Source organism: Prionailurus bengalensis, chromosome D1 (genome assembly GCF_016509475.1).
Source record: "Prionailurus bengalensis isolate Pbe53 chromosome D1, Fcat_Pben_1.1_paternal_pri, whole genome shotgun sequence".
NCBI classification, from domain to species: Eukaryota; Metazoa; Chordata; class Mammalia; order Carnivora; family Felidae; genus Prionailurus; species Prionailurus bengalensis.
The window spans coordinates 33,648,511-33,667,371 of NC_057346.1; the positions used below are offsets into that span (position 1 = coordinate 33,648,511).

Genomic DNA, 18,861 nt, shown 5'->3' on the forward strand with positions numbered 1-18,861 from the left:
TTACAAAGGATCGCTGGTTGGTTTAGGTTGTGTCTATAAAAACTATGAAAAGGGAGTAAATAGATGATTTTTCCAAACAATTAAAACAAATGAACACAGGTATAAGTACTCCAGTATTTTGCCCAAGTAATAATATCGGTGAGTTTAAGACAACCTTTTGAACATTAAACACCGTTTTTCATTTTGTGTTGTTTTGTTTTCATGACTTTTGACATAATTTACCCATAAATAGGTAAGAAATAATGAATATCGAAGGTTTGAAAGATCAGCAGTAACAATTGAAATGAAAGTCAGGTGCTTTTTAAAGCAGTTGGAAGTTTTATCTTTCCTTCACAATTGTGGCGATCATAAGAAAGTTTAAAATGAGAGAATGAGAAGAGATCATGCAAACAGAGGTCTGTTTCTTTATTATTGCTTAGTAATCCTGGTGACGTTTTGTCCAGAAGTGATTCTTTTCTACCAAAACCTAGAGTGTCTGGGTAGGAAGTCCCACAAGATGTCCTCAGAAAATAGTCATTAGAATTTGATATCTTATATGATTGGCAAGGCATGGGGGTCAGAGAAATTTCAGATTTGTCTGGTGGTCATTTAGACGAAAATATAAGACAGAAAGTGGTGATGAATAATGTTGAGCTTCCTGGTCATGTGGTCCAAGATTAGAAATTTAAGAGGATTACAGAGTGTGAGACCTATTCTTAAAGGCAGATGTGAGTGAAAAACTGCTTATTTTCAAGATAAGCTACACTATCTTCTATCTCTTTCTTGGCTTAACAAATGTCTTTCATCCAGCTCATGTATAAAATGTTCTGACTCCAACACAGAGATTGTCCACTCCATTCCCTTCTTATAGGACTCTTTTTTTTCCCTCTCCTTCTTTATTCCTTCCTTTTCTCTCTCTTTCTTTTTCTCTTTCTTCCTCCCTGCTCTCCCCTTTCTTTCTCTTTCTTTCCTCATTCCTTCCACAAATATTTATTACTATTTGTCGGGGAACTATAATGTGTCAGGAACGAAGTAGGTCCAGGGGATACAATAATGAATAAAACGAAAATGATCTGGCAAGTGATGATGGAGGGCAGTATAGTAATTTAAATTGCTTACTTTGAAATTACTCTGCCTATTCACTATTCCACAAATCCTAAATCTCCTTGAGCCTTAGTTTCCTTATCTGCAAGTTGGAATTAAAATTGTATTCCTCTCATTGTTTTTATATGATACGCTCAATAGATAAAGTGAAATAATTCATATGGGCCTTTAGCACAGTGCCTGGCATATAGGAACTAAATAAATTTTAGTTGTTTTATTATTAATGGAGCTTATGATCAGAGAGTAAAATGTGCTGCTCATACATCTGTATTTATTTGCAAGATAAGCTACACTATCTTCTGTCTCTTTCTTGGATTAACAAATGTCCTTCATCCAGTTTATGTATAAAATGTTACATTGTAAAAAGATATCTTCCTTATATTACATTGTAAAAAGATACCTTCCTCTATGTCATGGACACAAGCTGTTCATGGCTAGCAGGTTCTTAGCATAGCACTTGCCACGTATTATATGCTTTCTAAATGTCTGATGAATCAGTGTTGCATGAGTGAATGAAAGGTGAGCAAGGTTAAAGTTAAGCAACCTGCCCAAAGTTACATGACCAGTAAAAGCTTGTGAGGATGTGAAATGGTCTGTCTGACTTCAAAGTCCATGCTTTCCTTTTATGTATTATTGCTCACCTCTCTGCTCCTACTGTAATTTGGTTATTACACCTATCATGCCACAGGATTTGCATTTGCCAAGGTTATCATTACCTTCAAATTGCTCAATCTAATGGTAAATATTGGTTCTTATCTTATTTGCATTTGACACCGTTGCCTATTTTGTCCTTTCTGAAATTCTCTTTTCTCTTTGTCCCTAGGAATTGATTTCCTTGGCATTTTTCCCAGTAGCTTGTTTTCTCCAGCAGCCACTTCTCAGTCTTTGTAGATTCTTCCTCCTCTTCAACATTAGTGTTTCCTGAGTTTCTATCTTGAGCCTTTATCTTTTCATTCTTTACATACTATCTCTGTACTTTCATTTCCATCTGATTGTGCTTAAATCTACATATTAACTTCAATGTTTCTCTCCTAGCTCCATTGCCACAAATCTATTTGCTTACAGAATATTTCTGGGGAGCCTTATCTTAAATGCTGTCCCTTTACTCCCAATCCACTTCTCTCCTTACCTTCCAGACTACATGAAAAGCATGATCATTCATTAGGGAGGTTACATAATTTATCATCAAAACCAGGAAAATTTTGAAAGTGAAGGGGCTTCAATAATAACTACTCTGTCACTCCTAGTTTAATTCGGAACTGTCTTAGTCTTGCCAGAATGTATGCTCTCCCTGCCATTGACTGCTAAATTAAGCCTCACAACTGGCATTAATTTTTGACTCTTCCTTCTCATTTTTCACAGACAGTGAGCCACCAAGTTCTATTGATTCTGTGTCCTTCTATTTTTTTCAATATGTACACTCTTTTAAATCTCCATTCTTATTGCCTTTTTTCAGACCTTTTTTTATTTCTTGTGAAGATTATTGCTATAGCTTCCTACTTGGTCTATTAGCAGCCACTGGTCTACTCTCCTCGAAAACACCCTCTGCAGTTTTCAGAATTATCTTCTTACAGTCTATATATACTCACATCCCTTTCCTGATTTGGTCTTTTGATGGATATCCATAACTTTAAGCATAAAGGTTAAGCTCTCTCTCATGGCATTAGAAGGTACTTATACCCAATCCCATCTCATCACTTCTCCCTCTTGCATACTAGAATTGTCGTGGCATACAGTAGGTAGTCACTAAATAATGAATAAAATAAGAACTTAACACACAGTCCACACACCAAGAACTTACCTCAACAAGTTTACACAAATGTGAAGTGATAGTAAATGCCATTTTTATATCAAGATGGATATATAAGAAAAATAGCTTAAGTCTGTGGGACAAAATACGTAGTGAAATCTGATCACCTTATAGTTTGTGACTCAAAAATATATAAGATATAAAATCCAGCTGATTAGAATTTTTCTCAAAATGGAGGAGTGAAGTTGGAGTACTGTTTCAAAATAGAAAAATGTTCCTATCAAGAAACCTGTGAAAGTCAAAGTCATTTGACTGAAATATCAGTGTCAAAGAAAATGTGCCTTCTAGCAGTTCTCAATGTTTGTTGAGTGAACAAAACACAAACTTAGTCTCCATCAATTGGTTGTCTGTACATGATAACAATTTTTTGTTTGTTTTTAATTTGCAGGTACACACACACACACACACACACATTGCTTTAATCATTTCCATAGTCAAGTCAATTATCAACCATCACTTCAATGAACCAAACTAAATGTGCTGCAGAGAATCCAACACATGATTGACCAACAAATTTTAATGTCAAACTACTTACTGTAGATAAAGTCTAAGCTAGGGAAGCAAGCCATTGGTATAAATTATTTACATAATCTTATCCAGTACTATTGATAGCAGTGATCTAAAATTTCCACAATGGTGTAGGATGTTTCAATAAGACACTGAATGAATGAGATTAGAGTTTCTTCAAGAGGGAGGATATTTATCTACCCATTTTAAAGATTATTAATGTTTAAAAAATGTAATTATATTAACTGAATAACCTCCATTCTGCTCTAAAACATAAATTATTTGCAAATTTATTTGCCATTACTAGTAATTAAAATTAAAATTACACTGAAAACATTTGTCATTGTCCTGTGATCCCCAAATATTGGCCAACCCAACTTTGTTTTTATGACTACTTGGTCTTTTTCTTTGCACTAGATTTGTTATTTATTTATTTATTTATTTATTTACTAGAGACTCTTTTGAGTCCAAAACATTGCTTCACCATATGAAAGCTTGTGCAATCTGGAAGTATAAGGTCAGTATATAATGATGGGAAAGAAAAACTATGCAATCTCTATTTTCCAAAAGAAACTTGTGTTAAATAATTGTACATTTTAAAATTTGAAACTTTCAGAAGTGGCCAGATGCTAAAGATAAGCACTTATATCAGTTTGGAATCTATATGGTTCACAAGGGTAGTTCTTTAAGAAATGTAAAGATAGAGCCCATTAACACATTAATACTGCTTTATTCTCAGATCAGATTCTCAAATTAGAAATATGTTCAAGGTTTTCACTTAGTTTCTCTTTCACAGGTGTTTCTCTTGAACACTTATGTTCAAGAGAATTCACTGAATTTCTCTTTGTATTGGGAAAGTTATAGTACTTGTATCCTTCCAAGGGCAAAAGACAGAAAATTCTCCAACTTTTCTCTCTAGTTAGTGAGAATCACTGAAAATTATAGTTTGGAGAAAATTTGTAGAGTATTTAATCAAAAGTTCCAAACTGGTTTCCATCAGGTAGTAATTGACATCTTTAGGTTATCTTCTGCTATTTGAAAACGAAACAAAAGAAAACAAAATTGGTAACACTTCACAAGCAGCTAAAATGTAATGTCTCTGTTATTGGCTACATTTAAATCAACTAGTTTGGTAATACCAGCTACTGCATGATGATAAGAGTTTTTGGTGGGAAATAAAATAGAAATATGAATTAATGTTTAACACAATAAACAAAATCTTTCAAAATGGGGTAGAATAATTAAAAAGATATTTCATGCAAAAAGCTGATAAAACCTCTGAAAAGGCTCTAATAGGCTAATTTTACAGACGAAAATACTAAGATTTAGACAATTTTGTTGTAATTGTAAAAAAATAAGATATTTTAATATCCTTTGCTAAACTCCTTTCCTTCATAAATAGTAATACATAATTTAATAGCTATAGAAGGTTGGCTTCATGGCTGTGTAACCTGAACAATCACTCAGGTCCTTACTTTAGAAGGTCTCCATATGTGGATTAGTGTTCTGCTGTCATAGTCTTGAAATTTTTACAAAGTTTTGACCCAAGGGCTCTGCATTTTTAATTTCCACTGGGTTGCAGAGCTTATGTATATGCCTACACTGTCACTTAGTATTTCATAATTTCCCCTAAAAGACTGAAAGTTATCCGGAGAGCTTTACTTTTTTAGTGTTTCACATGCATTTCTAAAGATGCCTCTCACACTAGCAGACTAGTGGCCATAGAGCCACACAAAGGGGTGAGACCTTGGTGTTGTCATCTTTCCATTCCAAATGCTTAGCTCAGTGCTTGATACAGAGAAGGTGCTGAATGAATGGATGAGGTAAATGAATAGCAAATTATCAACAGATACCTGTTGATTTATTTAATAGACAAAACAGTCAAACTTTTAATAGTTTTAGATTCTTAGTGACTAGGTGATTGGGAGAGGTTAAAGGTAACATATTCAAGGAAAAATCTTTCTTGAAAAGAATAAACGAAATTGAATTGATGGAAAGTGTAAAGGAAATAAGATTGAAAGACAGGTTTATCCCCAAGTTGAACAAGTGATAGGTGGGAGGAAGGTGAGTGGTTATAAACAGTGGGATATCTTTAAACAAATTACATCCTCAGGTGGACTGTTTCTTCTCAGATTCAATTTAATACACATGAGATTAATCCTGTAAATTGTAACCCAAGAAATGAAAATTGTGCCCATGTTTGGAGAAAGGAGTGCATATGGGTTATGCATTCAGGAAGAACCAAAAGATTATTGATTCTTCTTTGACTGTCCCAAGAGTTCTTGACCTGCTGTTTTGTATTAATAAACAGAGTATTATGAGTATAAAATTTGCATGAAGAAGTGAATTTTTAAACTCTTTTTTCTGCCTCTGGGCAGAATAAACAGAACTCAATGCTCTGGTCCCCAGTCACTGCAGCTTAGTTAAACACATTTTATTCTTTGAACCATGATAGTTTCCTACAATTATATTGGCTTTGGGAAACATATTTATAACATTCATTTTTGTAAAATAAGGTAACAAAAAGCTAACACTCCTTTTTCTGGAATCTTTCATATTGTGTTCAATCATCTCTCATATTTGTGGAGAGTATTGGTTCCTTACAAATTGTGTATCTCATTTAGTGTTATCTCCGAATGATCAATTTCCTTTACCCTGGATCATAGTACAGTTCTATCTATCTGTAAAGAGGTTCCCTATAGCATTGTCTAGCCTTACTTTCTGTTTTGTTGCTATATCACACTTGAATAAGTGACTTAAATTGTGCACAGATGTCCAGGTGTGGCTTTAACATCCTTTTGTATTTCAGCAAAATAATTTATTTTAACATATTCATTACTTCTATTATCATTCTGCAAATTATTCATGGTGGTGCTATAATGCTGGTTCACTGAATATTAAGTATGTGAGAACAAGTGATTTTATGCTTCAGAAGATTATTTATGGGAAAATTCAATTTTTGAAGGATAATAAAATAGTGGAAAAGAAGATAATAATAGAGTGACATTCACAAACAAAATGAAGCAACAGTGGAAACAAGCATTTGGGGGAAATGTAGCTTTAAAGTAGAGAATGGGAAGAGAAGCAGGAGGCGTTACTAGTCAGGAACACTCAGATTCTAAACAGGCAATATGAAGTTTTAGGGCTACACCCCTGAGCTCCAATTTGATATGCTTATGGGGCCAGAAGAAGAATTTCAGGATTTGGTAACATGCACAAAAGAATTTCATAGACTGTCTCTGATGGGACAGGAGATGATAAAAAAGTAGCTTCCATCAGTCTTGGGGAACATAGATTTTTAGTCCCCTGAATCTCCACTGAAATAGAATTACAGGGTTATGGAACTATATCCCTTGCCACCCAAGAATGTTCCTCGTGCTCAAAAATGAACAAAGTGAACTGCTGAGACAATCCAATGATGGTATTCTATAGGAAGATGTATGATGGAATTGTCTTTACTGTTCCCATTTTTATGTGACACATACTTGAATAAGTGTACTTTAAGGATTCTACTGCTGGAATTATAGCCATCATTAGAAAAACTCCATTTAGAATGCTCAATTTTGGCCCTATGGCCTGTACTATTAGAATTCTCTAAGTTTATAAACCAATGAATGGGAATAGGAGAAAGAATAGCAAGGTAAAACTATTTTAAGTTTTATTTCACTAGCCAACATGAAAACAGCAATAGTCAAACATCCAAGCTGCTTCAATTACCAGGAACTGTTAACAAAAATAGTAAAAATAAAAAAGAAGAACAAAAATCCCATTAAGGTTTTAAATCCATGACCAACCAGGCAGAAAAAGCAAGCTATTTTTAGTAATTTTAGAAAAGTAATGCAAATATATAATAGAAAATTGGTGACTTGATCAAACTTACTTTAAATGAAAGCTTGAGCTGAATGTTACGTGAATATTCAGACAATAGAAACCTGTCTGAAATTTCTTTTGGACATAATTCCAAAATTTATGCATTTTATCTTCTCCTAGGCATAAAGCCAAAGGCTAAAAGAGCAGAACACAAAAAAGCTGAACCTGAATTATGTTCTAAACCCTGTTGAGTTTAATTTTACTTACAAAGCAGAATGTTGGTTTGCCACTTAAATTTGCCCCTCACAACCCTGTAAAAATACCTAGTTTCTTGTTATCAGCCTCCAAATTGTGTTATTCATTTGGAAAGCTCCAGTTTTAAGAGCATCATTATAAATTACTAGGCAAGTGCTACCCAATAAATATACATAATCTAAAACAGACCACAGCAAGAGAAGAAAGTGATTTTCCATAAATTTGACCGCAGTACGGTGTTTGCAATTCCATGAGCCTTATAACTTCAAAATGCACAAAGGAAAAAATTTAGCTAAATGGAATATCATGAGAGGATGAGCACTTTAAAAGGTTGATGTTTTATAAAAGGGTAATACAGATACACATTTTTCAGATAAATTTGGAGAAAAGTTCAAATAGCCTTTTGAACAGAAACACACCGCAAAATGAACAAACTCACTCAGATACCCACTTATTTCAAAAACAACATTTTACTTGGACCAATGATGGATGCACTACCAAAAATCAATAAACCTATAATAATTTATACAACTAAAATAAAGATATGTTGAAGCTTACTATATGCCTTATGTTTCTTATTCAAGATTTTTATAATATTAATGAATTCTTAAAAATTATGAATGGAAAACAGTCCAAGTGGATAAAAGGCAAGTTGATCTAAAATATGTTTTTGCTATGGATTGTGAATTTTTACTTTCAGAGATCATGCAAAGTGTCTTAGCATGCAATACTCTCATCACTCAAAATGTAATTGTTTAAGATCAAAAAAGGAGAGGCACTAGGTACGATTCTGGCAAAGTTCTATATCTTATCTTGAATTTAGTTTATGGTGAATTCACATTTGTTTTATTGAGTTATACACCAGTACACAAATAATTTGTGGAATTTTCTGTAGGTATATTGTATTGCAAGCTAAAAGAAAATAAAAAAAAGAAGAGGAAGGAAGGAAGGGAAGGAGGCAGGGAGGGAAGAGAAAGAAGAAAGAAAGAAAGAAAGAAAGAAAGAAAGAAAGAAAGAAAGAAAGAAAGAAGAAAAAAAGGGAATATGCATGCTAGGAGCTGTATTTCCCATACTGGAGAATAATGTGCTAAAGGAAATTGGTGCTATAGTCGTTTATTTAATTCAATTCAAATAAGATGTAACTTTATAGGGCTGCAGAATTTGGTAGCCTGGTTCATAGGTGGAAACCACTTAACTGTCATTTCTGCACATTCTGTTTGACATTTTCAGACTTAAAAAACCCTGTCATTGAAAACTTACAAATGCCACCATATTAGGCACGCACTTTTCCTGTTTTTGGGAAGCAGAATTTAGAAGTTACTGGAGGAAAAAAAGTGCCTAGGGCTTCCACTAACTTTGCATTTGAAAACCACATCTATACACACACAAATTTTATCCCTGTAGTCCCAATATCTGTGGCTCAACTGTTTAAAATTTCTGTTTTACATTAAGTTTGTGACACACTAAGTGACCATTTATTACTAAAGGTGTTTTAGACCCTGAAGTTGAATCTACAGGTTTTGTCTGTTACTAAGAAGCAGTTTTCCATGTAATCTTTTCAAAGGCAAAAGGTTAAACAAAAATAACATATATTGTAAAATTGAAAGTAAAATGCACAGTACTGATGTGCTCAAAGTCCATGCATTTAAATTCCTTTGTATGATAATTTATGGTGATCATGTCTTCAGACTGCACTATTAGCATACTCACCCCTAACAAGAAGTTCTGCCTCATCTGACACACTGTCTGCTGTGGTCTGTACCCTGCAGCCATATCTCCCAGCATGCATCAGAAGGATGTTCCTGATCATTAAATCTGCAGAGGATGCTTGCTGAAAGAGGGATGAAGTGCCAGTTTAAAATGTTGCAAATCTGCCTAGTTCAAGGTGGTTTAAGGAGAACTTTGCACATTCAGTCAAAGGGCCCATTTTTGTCCTTACAATTTATATGACAACAATACAGAAACCAAACATACCCTATTTTAAGGAACACATGGAAGTTGTTTTCAAACAATTTCTAATATAGAGTTTGAACACTTATATTGCATATAATGTTTTAGCAGCTACAATACTTAAGAAATATTTAAATATGCACAAACATTAATATATTTAAAAGGAGGGGCGCCTGAGTGGCTCAGTCGGTTAAGCGTCCGACTTCAGCTCAGGTCATGATCTTACGGTACATGAGTTCAAGCCTCGCGTCGGGCTCTGTGCTGACTGCTCAGAGCCTGGAGCCTGTTTCACATTCTGTGTCTCCCTCTCTCTCTGACCCTTCCCCGTTCATGTTCTGTCTCTCTCTGTCTCAAAAATAAATACACGTTAAAAAAAAATTAAAAAAAATATATTTAAAAGGATAGGAAAAATAATCAGTGAGCCAAAATTATTGCTTTGATATTTAGAGACAGGTTTATATTGTGGCAAGACATTAGTTTTGAAAGGAATAGAAACTTGTGAAAAGTAATTATGAGAAGATAGCAGTCAAAAGATTACGCTGTGTGGCTTTATTGAATGGCTGCTTTTGTGAGTACACTGTAGGCAACAGAAAGAGAGGGTTTAGGTTACAGATTGCTGATCCCAAAGCCATGCATCTTTACTTAACAAAGATTTATTCCTCCCATAACCACCACCATCAGGGAGTAGGGTCAGCCTGAATCTCTGTTAATCAACGTAGTTACAAAACACAAAGGATGTTCAAAACACTTGATTCTTGTTGGGAGCAAGATGATTAGAACATAGTTGAAGAATAACTGCAGTTAAGGAGATCAATAAGTTCCAGGGAGAATATCTTTTAGATGTATCAGTTCATGGGAACTATGATGACCCTACACATTAGAACGACAGGTACAAACCTTTCATTACTTAATCTTGGCTTTCATTCACTCTATCAGGAAAGATAGATTTCTTTTTTGTGTGAACATGCAAAGATATGGAATTCACAACTCATAAGTATTTTTTTTTGGATAACAACATAGCAAAACTCCAATACCCTCTTCAGTTTTCATGTTGCAATAAAAAACAATTGACTGGAATGAGAGTAGAAGCACATAGCTTGAAATGACATTTTTTAAAAAAACTCAACACTTCTCTTCAATAGTAGTTGAGCATAGAAAAGAATGTTAAATGCAAGCCACAGAGAAGCACTTCAGATTAGAAATCTTTAATTTTTTGCTGGAATAGGCAAATTACCTGAAAAAAATGATGCATTTGTCTTTAGAGGGGAGTACCCCATTGATTATTTGAGTTCATTTTAATTTTTTAATCTTATTTTGTTATCTCATTTTATAAATTGGTCTGTATCTTCTTTTGATACAGACTAATGGGTTATATAAAAATCATAAAAGTAAGAAGAATTTCTAGAAATTCTTTGGATTCTTTTCATTATCCATAGCAATCATTGAAAGTGTGTGAAGTCATTGGAAGTTTTTACCTCTCAAATTATGCGTCTTTATTTAAATGAAATGCTTAACTGTATACTATGTTTTAAACCATTTCTTTATGGTATTTCATTTCTGTTTTTTTTTTCTATTAGTCTTATTATAGGAACTTTTAAGGGTATTGAAAGTTTCTCTCATGAAATAAAAGTTAAGACATAGTCGGTTTTAGTCATTAATAAAGGAAAGCTTCATGGTGAGAATGCATTAAAATATCATAATAATTATTTCAAGGAATGTGACATTTGTCCAGTGAATGTCCTACACTCCTAATTTCCTTAGGATAAATTGATACTCTTAAATTTCATTTTCTCATCTCTATTGGAATAAGCACTTACTCCTTTCAAATCTGAAAAGGAAATTTATACTTTAAATCTCTTTGGTTTAATATAGGTAAACAAAAGCAAATTGTAGACATTATAAGCCATAATTCAGCTTAAAATCAATATAATTTAATATTGTATAAATAAACTGATATTTTTATGACTTTATGTGGCATGGGTACATTTTAGGTGTGAAAATTTCTTTTTCCCCCTGGATTTTGAAGTTTTCTTTATAGGGTACTGAAATCAATTGGGAATCAATATGCACACTATAAATCCAGAATGAGCTCTATGTCTAATGGAAAAGCCAAGGAGAGGCCCTGAAAATCAGAGAGGACTTTATTATTTCCATAAATAATAGTTCTGAAAGACTGTGCTTGGTGTTTTTTGCTTTGTTGTTTTTTATTTGTTTGTTTATTTTTCAATATCACAAACTGATTGGTGGTAGTTTAATGGCAGAAAAAGTAATGATTTTACATCAGTTTTCAAACTCACATTATTGGAAAATTATTGTGTAAAATAACATTCTTGTGATTAAATAATTTATTGTCTTAATATCTGGAACTTTATCTTCTCAAATCACTGATTTCTTTTTGCCCTGGATGAAAATCCCAAACCTTTGTCCTTTCTGTTGAATTATAGTAAAAGAAAAGCTTAATGGGATTAAGAAGAGTCTTCATTGAAAATCACATAAATGTCTAAGGAATTCAGGAGGATGAAGTATAGATTATCTTTGCTATGCTGTCTTTTACTTGATATCCACAATTAATAGTATGCAATGCTTTATTAACTGTCTGAGGCTCCATCACCATCTATCAGGAACAAAAAGTCTACACCCTATTGCATTTATGTCAATGTCAAGGCTGAGGAGTTGAAATTGTCTCATTTTGGGCTCATCCCTTCTCTTTTGGATTATATCTGTGTTGTATTTTTACAATTATAAACAGGGAAGATTAAAAGTGAAATGAATGGATTGTGAACAGTAAGCCTAAATTACCCTTTCAGTAGATTTACTGATCTTTCAAGAGAAGTAATGAGAAGAATTCATGTGGGAGCCCATTATACTCAATCTCAGCCCACAGTATGTAGTTCCTGAAAGAGAACCTCCACAATTTAGTGCACTTCTAATGAAATGGTTACTTACAGCAGATGCTTGCTTTCTTAAGCATAAACCTCATTTTCACTTTTTCTCTCTCAGGAGTTACTCTGTCTTCTCTTGTTTTCTTTGACACTTGCTTTATATCTTGTCTTTCATGCTTTTTTTTTTTTTTTGGCTTTATGAAGAAATTGTGTTACATGTTACTTCAAATGAACTTCCCCACAACCTGTACATAGCACAAGCATTGTGCACCTAGCATAGTGATTGCCACATAGTGGGAGCTCAACAAGTATTTGCTGAATGTATGAATAAATGAAGCCTCTTTAAGAAAGAGGCTGGTACACTTATGGGTGAGCATAGCCTAATGCATAGACTTGTGGAATTACTATATTGTGCACATGAAAATAATGTAACATTTTATGTCAACTATACTTTGATAAAAATGAATAAAGAGGTTGTATTTTCATTTTCTGTGAGGGCAGCAACATGGCTAATTCATTTACATTTCTTGTTCACAGAGTCTCACTAGAGCAGTTGCTAGATTATTATAATTTTTATTTATGACTTTGAAATAATATAGGAAATGTCATCCTTCCACTCAAGTCCAGATCTTTATTGGATTTCACTTTGACTAAATTTCCTGCTCATCCAATATAAGAATATTAGTTAAGCTTCTTAAAAATGGAAACTCATATAACTTTGCTGTTCAAAGTGTTGGCTGGCTCTTATTGCCTTGAAGATAAAGTCCAGTCTCCTCATTTGAACACAGAAGACTCTTCAAAACATGATGCCACCTCCTATGACAGCAACTTGCGCTTCTACAGCCTTACCTTCATATTTCCACATCCATGGGAATACTTTCCATAATTCTGCCTATTGTTCTGTTGCAGATGCTCTTTCTCCTTTCTTTGCCTGAGAAGATACGTCTGGTTATAGCTGAAATGACTTCTCCTTGGTAAAGTCTTTCTGGACACTGTCTAGGCTTCCTTAATTCTTCTACTGTTTAGTTATGCTTCAATAGCATTTTACTCATGCTCCCAACATCTACTATGGGCAGTCCCAGAGCTGAGCTATGTGCTGATGTAGCCAACAATCATTGGGTGAGCTAATGAATGCATGGACATTTTGCTTCCTTCCTTCTCTGTGCCTGACATACCTCCTCCATCCCCCTTTTTTTTTTTTAATCTTTCAAAGAAATTAGTAAGATAAGTAAGAAAAGACTGGAGAAAGACATTAAGATAGTGGAAAAATATGTAAGGAGTAATATACAGATTTTGGAAAGACTGAGTTGTGTGAATCCCTGCTCTACCGTTTATTAAATTTTTAACTTGGGAAAACTACCCTGTCATGAAGAACTTCTCTCACAGCTGCAATATGATAATGCAGGGATAGCCCATAGCAATGTGTCTGGCACATAGTAAGTGTTTGATAAATGTTATATGTTTTAACAGGGCACTGTAATTGCATTCTTAGCCAAGACGAATCTTTCTTTAATTGGTATTCACTCCTTCAACAAATGTCTATCAAAGTTTTGCATAGCTGTAGTAAGGTTTCTGATAAGTACTTAGCTTTATATATATATATCCCTCTTTCTCTCTTATAAGGAAACTGCTGCACTCAGAATAAGAAGACCTGAATTCTTGCCTTAGTTTAGCAACTTCCTTAGCCCTGCAACTCTGGAAAAGTCACTTTATTGGGATAATAACAACTGCACTGTCTCTCTCATGAGGGAAATCAAGTGAAACAAAGTACACACATGAACTATTGGGAAATGCTTCAAAAGCGTAAAATACTTTAAAAACATTTTTTCCCAGCAGTATTTAGCAGAATGCTGTGTACATAGTAAGCATTCTGAGAATGTTTAGGGAATGAATCATCTAAACAACAAGTAACTTGAATTGAATGTTTTTGTAAATAGTGGACTCAGAAACCTGCTGGAGATGGCAGTCTGTGCCGTTATTTAGGGTTCATTCAACTTTTCCCAAGGGGCTCAAATAGGGTATTTCCAGCTTCCGCAGCCCTTGCCAGACACACAAACCATTCCCCTCTCCAAAGCAAAAGTAACATAGCATATAAATTCTGTGAGATGCAATAAAAAAATCTTTTCTAACTTAAAAAAACTGGGTATCAGTTATGAGACATGGATTATTAGATATGATTGATGTTATTGACATAAAATCTTGAATACTGGAAAGATTTTCCTTGTTAAGTATTTCTTTTTTTCAGAGGATGATTAAAATATCCTACCATGAAAAGGAAATTATATATATATATATATATATATACACACATTAGTTTTCTTTTTATAACTGTTTTTTCTTAAACCTTTATATAATAGGTTTTATATTCATGATGGCATAGGTTTTAATATATTTTTTAAAAAGATGACATTAACGTGCATGCCTAAATAATTGGCATATTATCTGAAATAGAAAAATTAATTGTTGCCAGTGAAATAACACTGGCCAAAAAACTACTTGACAAAAACATTTATGGTTATAATGGTGAAATACTAAATGGATCCGACTATGCATTGAAAACTAAAAATAGGTAAAAATGGCTTTTACATCCCATTACTAGGACTTTGGTATTCAATTTTCAACACATATACTAATAATGTATTTTTAACTAAGAAGAAAAATGCAGGAACAGTTTTACTTAGTGACATAGGTTAAGAGGAAGGAGTTGATAACTCTGATGAACTCAGAATACCCAGATATCCAAGCTGGATTATTTAGTATTATAAGCACAAAGTCAGGAATTCATGGGAACAGTCCACTGTCTTGGTTAAAATGAAGATTAGACATTATTAAGCAGCTCAGAGCAAGAATATGCAAGACAAGTTACAATTAAATTTTAGTGTAATAAATTTAAAAATAAAAATGTTAAATCATACTCATTTCCTAGATGACAAACTTGAATATATGAAGAATACTGAATGAATGACAAAATGCCATGTGTGGCACATTAATGTTCCTTCTTTCCCAGGTAGACGTATAGGACTAGGGAATGTGACATTTAACATGTCAGTGGATGCCAGATGTTTGATCCCAAATGTCTCTTATCTGAAAGTATGTGCATTGACTCTCTGTTTTCTAGTGGCAAGGTAAATGGGCATTCCTTTATTTAAGATTAACATAAATGACCAAGGCAAAACGGGTCTGCTATAGACTGTGTGTGTAACCCCCCTCCCTCACATATTGAAATCTAAACCCTAATGTGATGGTATTTGGAGGTGAAGTGTTTGGGAGGTAGAGTACAAATTGGAGTAGTGCCTTTACAAAAGAGACCCCAGAGAGTTCTCTTACTCCTTCTAATATGTGAAGATACAGTGAGAAGATGGCCATCTGTCACTAGACACTGAATCTGCCAGGGCCTTGATCTGGGCCTTCCCATACTCCAGAACTGTGAAAAATAAATTTCTGTTGTATATAAGCCACGCACACTAGGATATTCTGTTATAGCAGCCTTGATGGACTGACACACGCTCTAAGTGCTTACAGTGTCTTTTCTATACTATTCCAGTGTCTCTAAGTTAAAGGAGACATGAAATAGATGAGGTCACACAAATTATCAGCATATTCATTCTTGAAGTTACTCTTAGCTCCTTTCTAACTGTTGCTAAAGTTTCTTTTACATACCTGCTAATAATATCTGATGTATTCACCTTCTATTATTAATGAAATGATCACTAATTAATTCAATACTTATTTCTACGGGCTATAAGAAGTTTTGGGTATACATATATAGACTCTGCATGTGATTGTCTAGTTTAATGCAGCTTTGATGGAAAAAAAAAAACATGAGAGGAGTGTGTGGAGTAGCTTTTCTCTTTCTGTGTGCTTCATATAGTTTTAACAATCATTCCATGAGCATTGACTTCTAAATTTAGGTTTTAAATAGTAGCTTTCAAACCAGCTCTTTATATCCTCCATGCTATCCCCTATCTCTCTCTCACCCTTACCCATCTGACATGCCATTGCTAGATTTGTCTTTCCCCAAAACTGATTTTATTTACAATCGCAAAATCTTCACTGGCTATCTTTACTTATGGCCTACAAGGTGGTCCAACTTCTTAATCAGTATTTAAGGCTGGACTCAGCCTACTTTGTCTCTCACCATAACAGAAAATGTACTCTCTGCACCTTCCCTCAAGTGGTTCCTCAGTGACCCGCCAAAATCTCCAAATGCTGTCTCACATATTAAGGACTTTTTCTTATTTAAAAAAACAAAACAAAACAAAACTTAACTGACTACTAGGACTATAATTTGTGGGTCACAGTGTAAAATGAAAATACAGATCCCCTTGTCCAAAAATTATTAAGAATTTCAAAATGATGACAGCGGAGCACTACACCAAGCACAAGGCCTTTCTCAGTGTGCCCAACCCTCCAAGCCACACTGATATTGTCTGTGATCTACTGGAACACATATGAACATTATAGGCAATGGTGCTCTTTGGAATAAATACCACAGGAGTTGGCATCTTTTAGTAAACTGTATAATGCCTATCTTTCTCTGCCTTAATGTCTGTATCTTTTCTTAAAAGCCCCACTGTGGGGCTTAAACTCATGACCCTGAGAACAAGAGTCACATGCCCTACCCACTGAGCCAGCCAGGCACCCTTGTATCTTCTTCTATATTCTTGATTTGTACTTTTATTCAGTGTAGAAAATAGAAATAGAATAGATTGCATCTTCTTACATTTGTGTTAAAAATACAGTGATCTAGAAAGATGTTACTAATCAAGACAGAGAAAATGTTTTCCTTTAGAGTGAATCATACCATTGTCTAGTAATGGAACAATCTTACTATCTTTTACCAAGCTTATGCTTCTTAAATTACTTCTCACTGGTGTTACATACAGAACTATGTATCCTGAACTAGTCAGGAAAAATTTTGTTCATCCACGCATTAACATGGCTTTGATTACAGCTAGTAATGGCATGACCACTAGGAAAGCTCCAGAATAATAAAACTTTACAGTAGATACATATTTTATTTTATGAGAACTCATGGCACATGCACAGTTATAAAATTATTCATTCATTTACTTATCAATCATTTGTTAGAGTAACTATTTTGTCTAAACAGGAAATTGCAAATACTTGGCACCTTTGAAGTTATGCCCTTTTCCTTTACTCATAGAAAATATACCTGAGATTTGACCCAACCTATGCATTCTGCTCAACACAGCTTCAGTTGACTGGAATTTGTATAAGATACAAAATCTGTCATGTCTGAGCTGCACATACTACAAGATAAGAGAAAAAGTATGCCTTGGAGAAATGCACAATGCAATGTGTGAGGTAGACAAATAGCTATAATACAATGTTATACGTTAAAGAATTTAGTAGTATAAAAAATCATTGTATAAAATACCTATTTTAGTATGAGAAGATAATTACCAAATCGTCTTGTTTAACTAGTTCCTATAGCAGTTGAGAAAATTGAGGATTAAGAGGTGTAGGTGGCTTATTCAAGGGCAAGTTAAGTGTGGAGATAGAAGATCCTTGGGTACCAGAATCTCAGTCAAGAGATCTTTCCATTCTACTATTCTGTGTATGAAACTAATCCTTATTATTCTGTTTAAACTGTAGGTAATTTGATTCGCTAGTACTAATTAAAACAAAATTTGGCAAATGTATAAAAATAAAATGGTTTCATTGCGTAGTTACAACCATGAAATTAGAAATTGCTTTTATTAGAAATTACTTTTCTAAATAAGCCACAGAATTATTCTGACAGCTTATGCTTTTCATCAACCATATCTAGACATGAAATGCTACACCTCGCTTTAAAATGCTAGAATCACCTTTTTTTATTTTTTATTTTTTTAATTTATTTATTTTTGACAGAGGGAGAGAGAGAGAGAGAGAGCATGATTGGGGGTGGGGCAAAGAGAGGGAGACACAATTTGAAACAGGCTCCAGGCTCTGAGTTGTCAACACAGAGCCCGATGCAGGGCTCGAACTCATGGAACACGAGATCATGACCTGAGCCAAAGTCAGACACTCAACCGACCCAGCCACCCAGGTGCCCCTAGAATCACCTTTCTGATAATACACATGACCCGTCACCCTCATTTGTTCATGGTATTATCCACCTTTTCTGACTGCTAATTCAGCATCAAGAGAATCTTATATATATGGCCCTCAGCTAACTTTTTTTAAATGAAGACATTGGCAGTTTGTAATGGCATATCTTTAGTTGAAGGAGAACTGGCCAAACTTGACTTCTTAACCTAAGCATGTAATCTAGATGGATCAACATTTTACTGATACATCAACATTTCTGTTCTCTTTTCCTTAGTCTTGGAATATTTCAATTTATCTTTTAAGGTTAACAATATTCTGTTATACCATAATATACAGGTTTCCAGAATAAGTTGCTTTTATTCTGCTACTGATTTACACTGCAGCAAAGTCAATATCTACATGCAAGTCTGGCTATGGGAAGAGTGATCAGGCAGTTATCTGTGGAATTTCTATTTCTTCCCTGAAATCATCAAAGGCCAGGAATCCAGAATATAATAGCTCTCATCT

General features: G+C 34.1%; 1 protein-coding gene across 1 annotated transcript in view; it reads right to left on the reverse strand.

Moving 5' to 3' along the window:
• CNTN5 (contactin 5) overlaps positions 1-18,861 on the reverse strand; it is a 1,382,461-nt gene that overhangs the window by 110,120 nt on the left and 1,253,480 nt on the right. Inside the window, exon 16 of the mRNA XM_043579878.1 lies at positions 9,176-9,296. Coding sequence (XP_043435813.1) covers positions 9,176-9,296 — 121 coding nt within the window. The remainder of the gene's footprint in view (positions 1-9,175; positions 9,297-18,861) is intronic.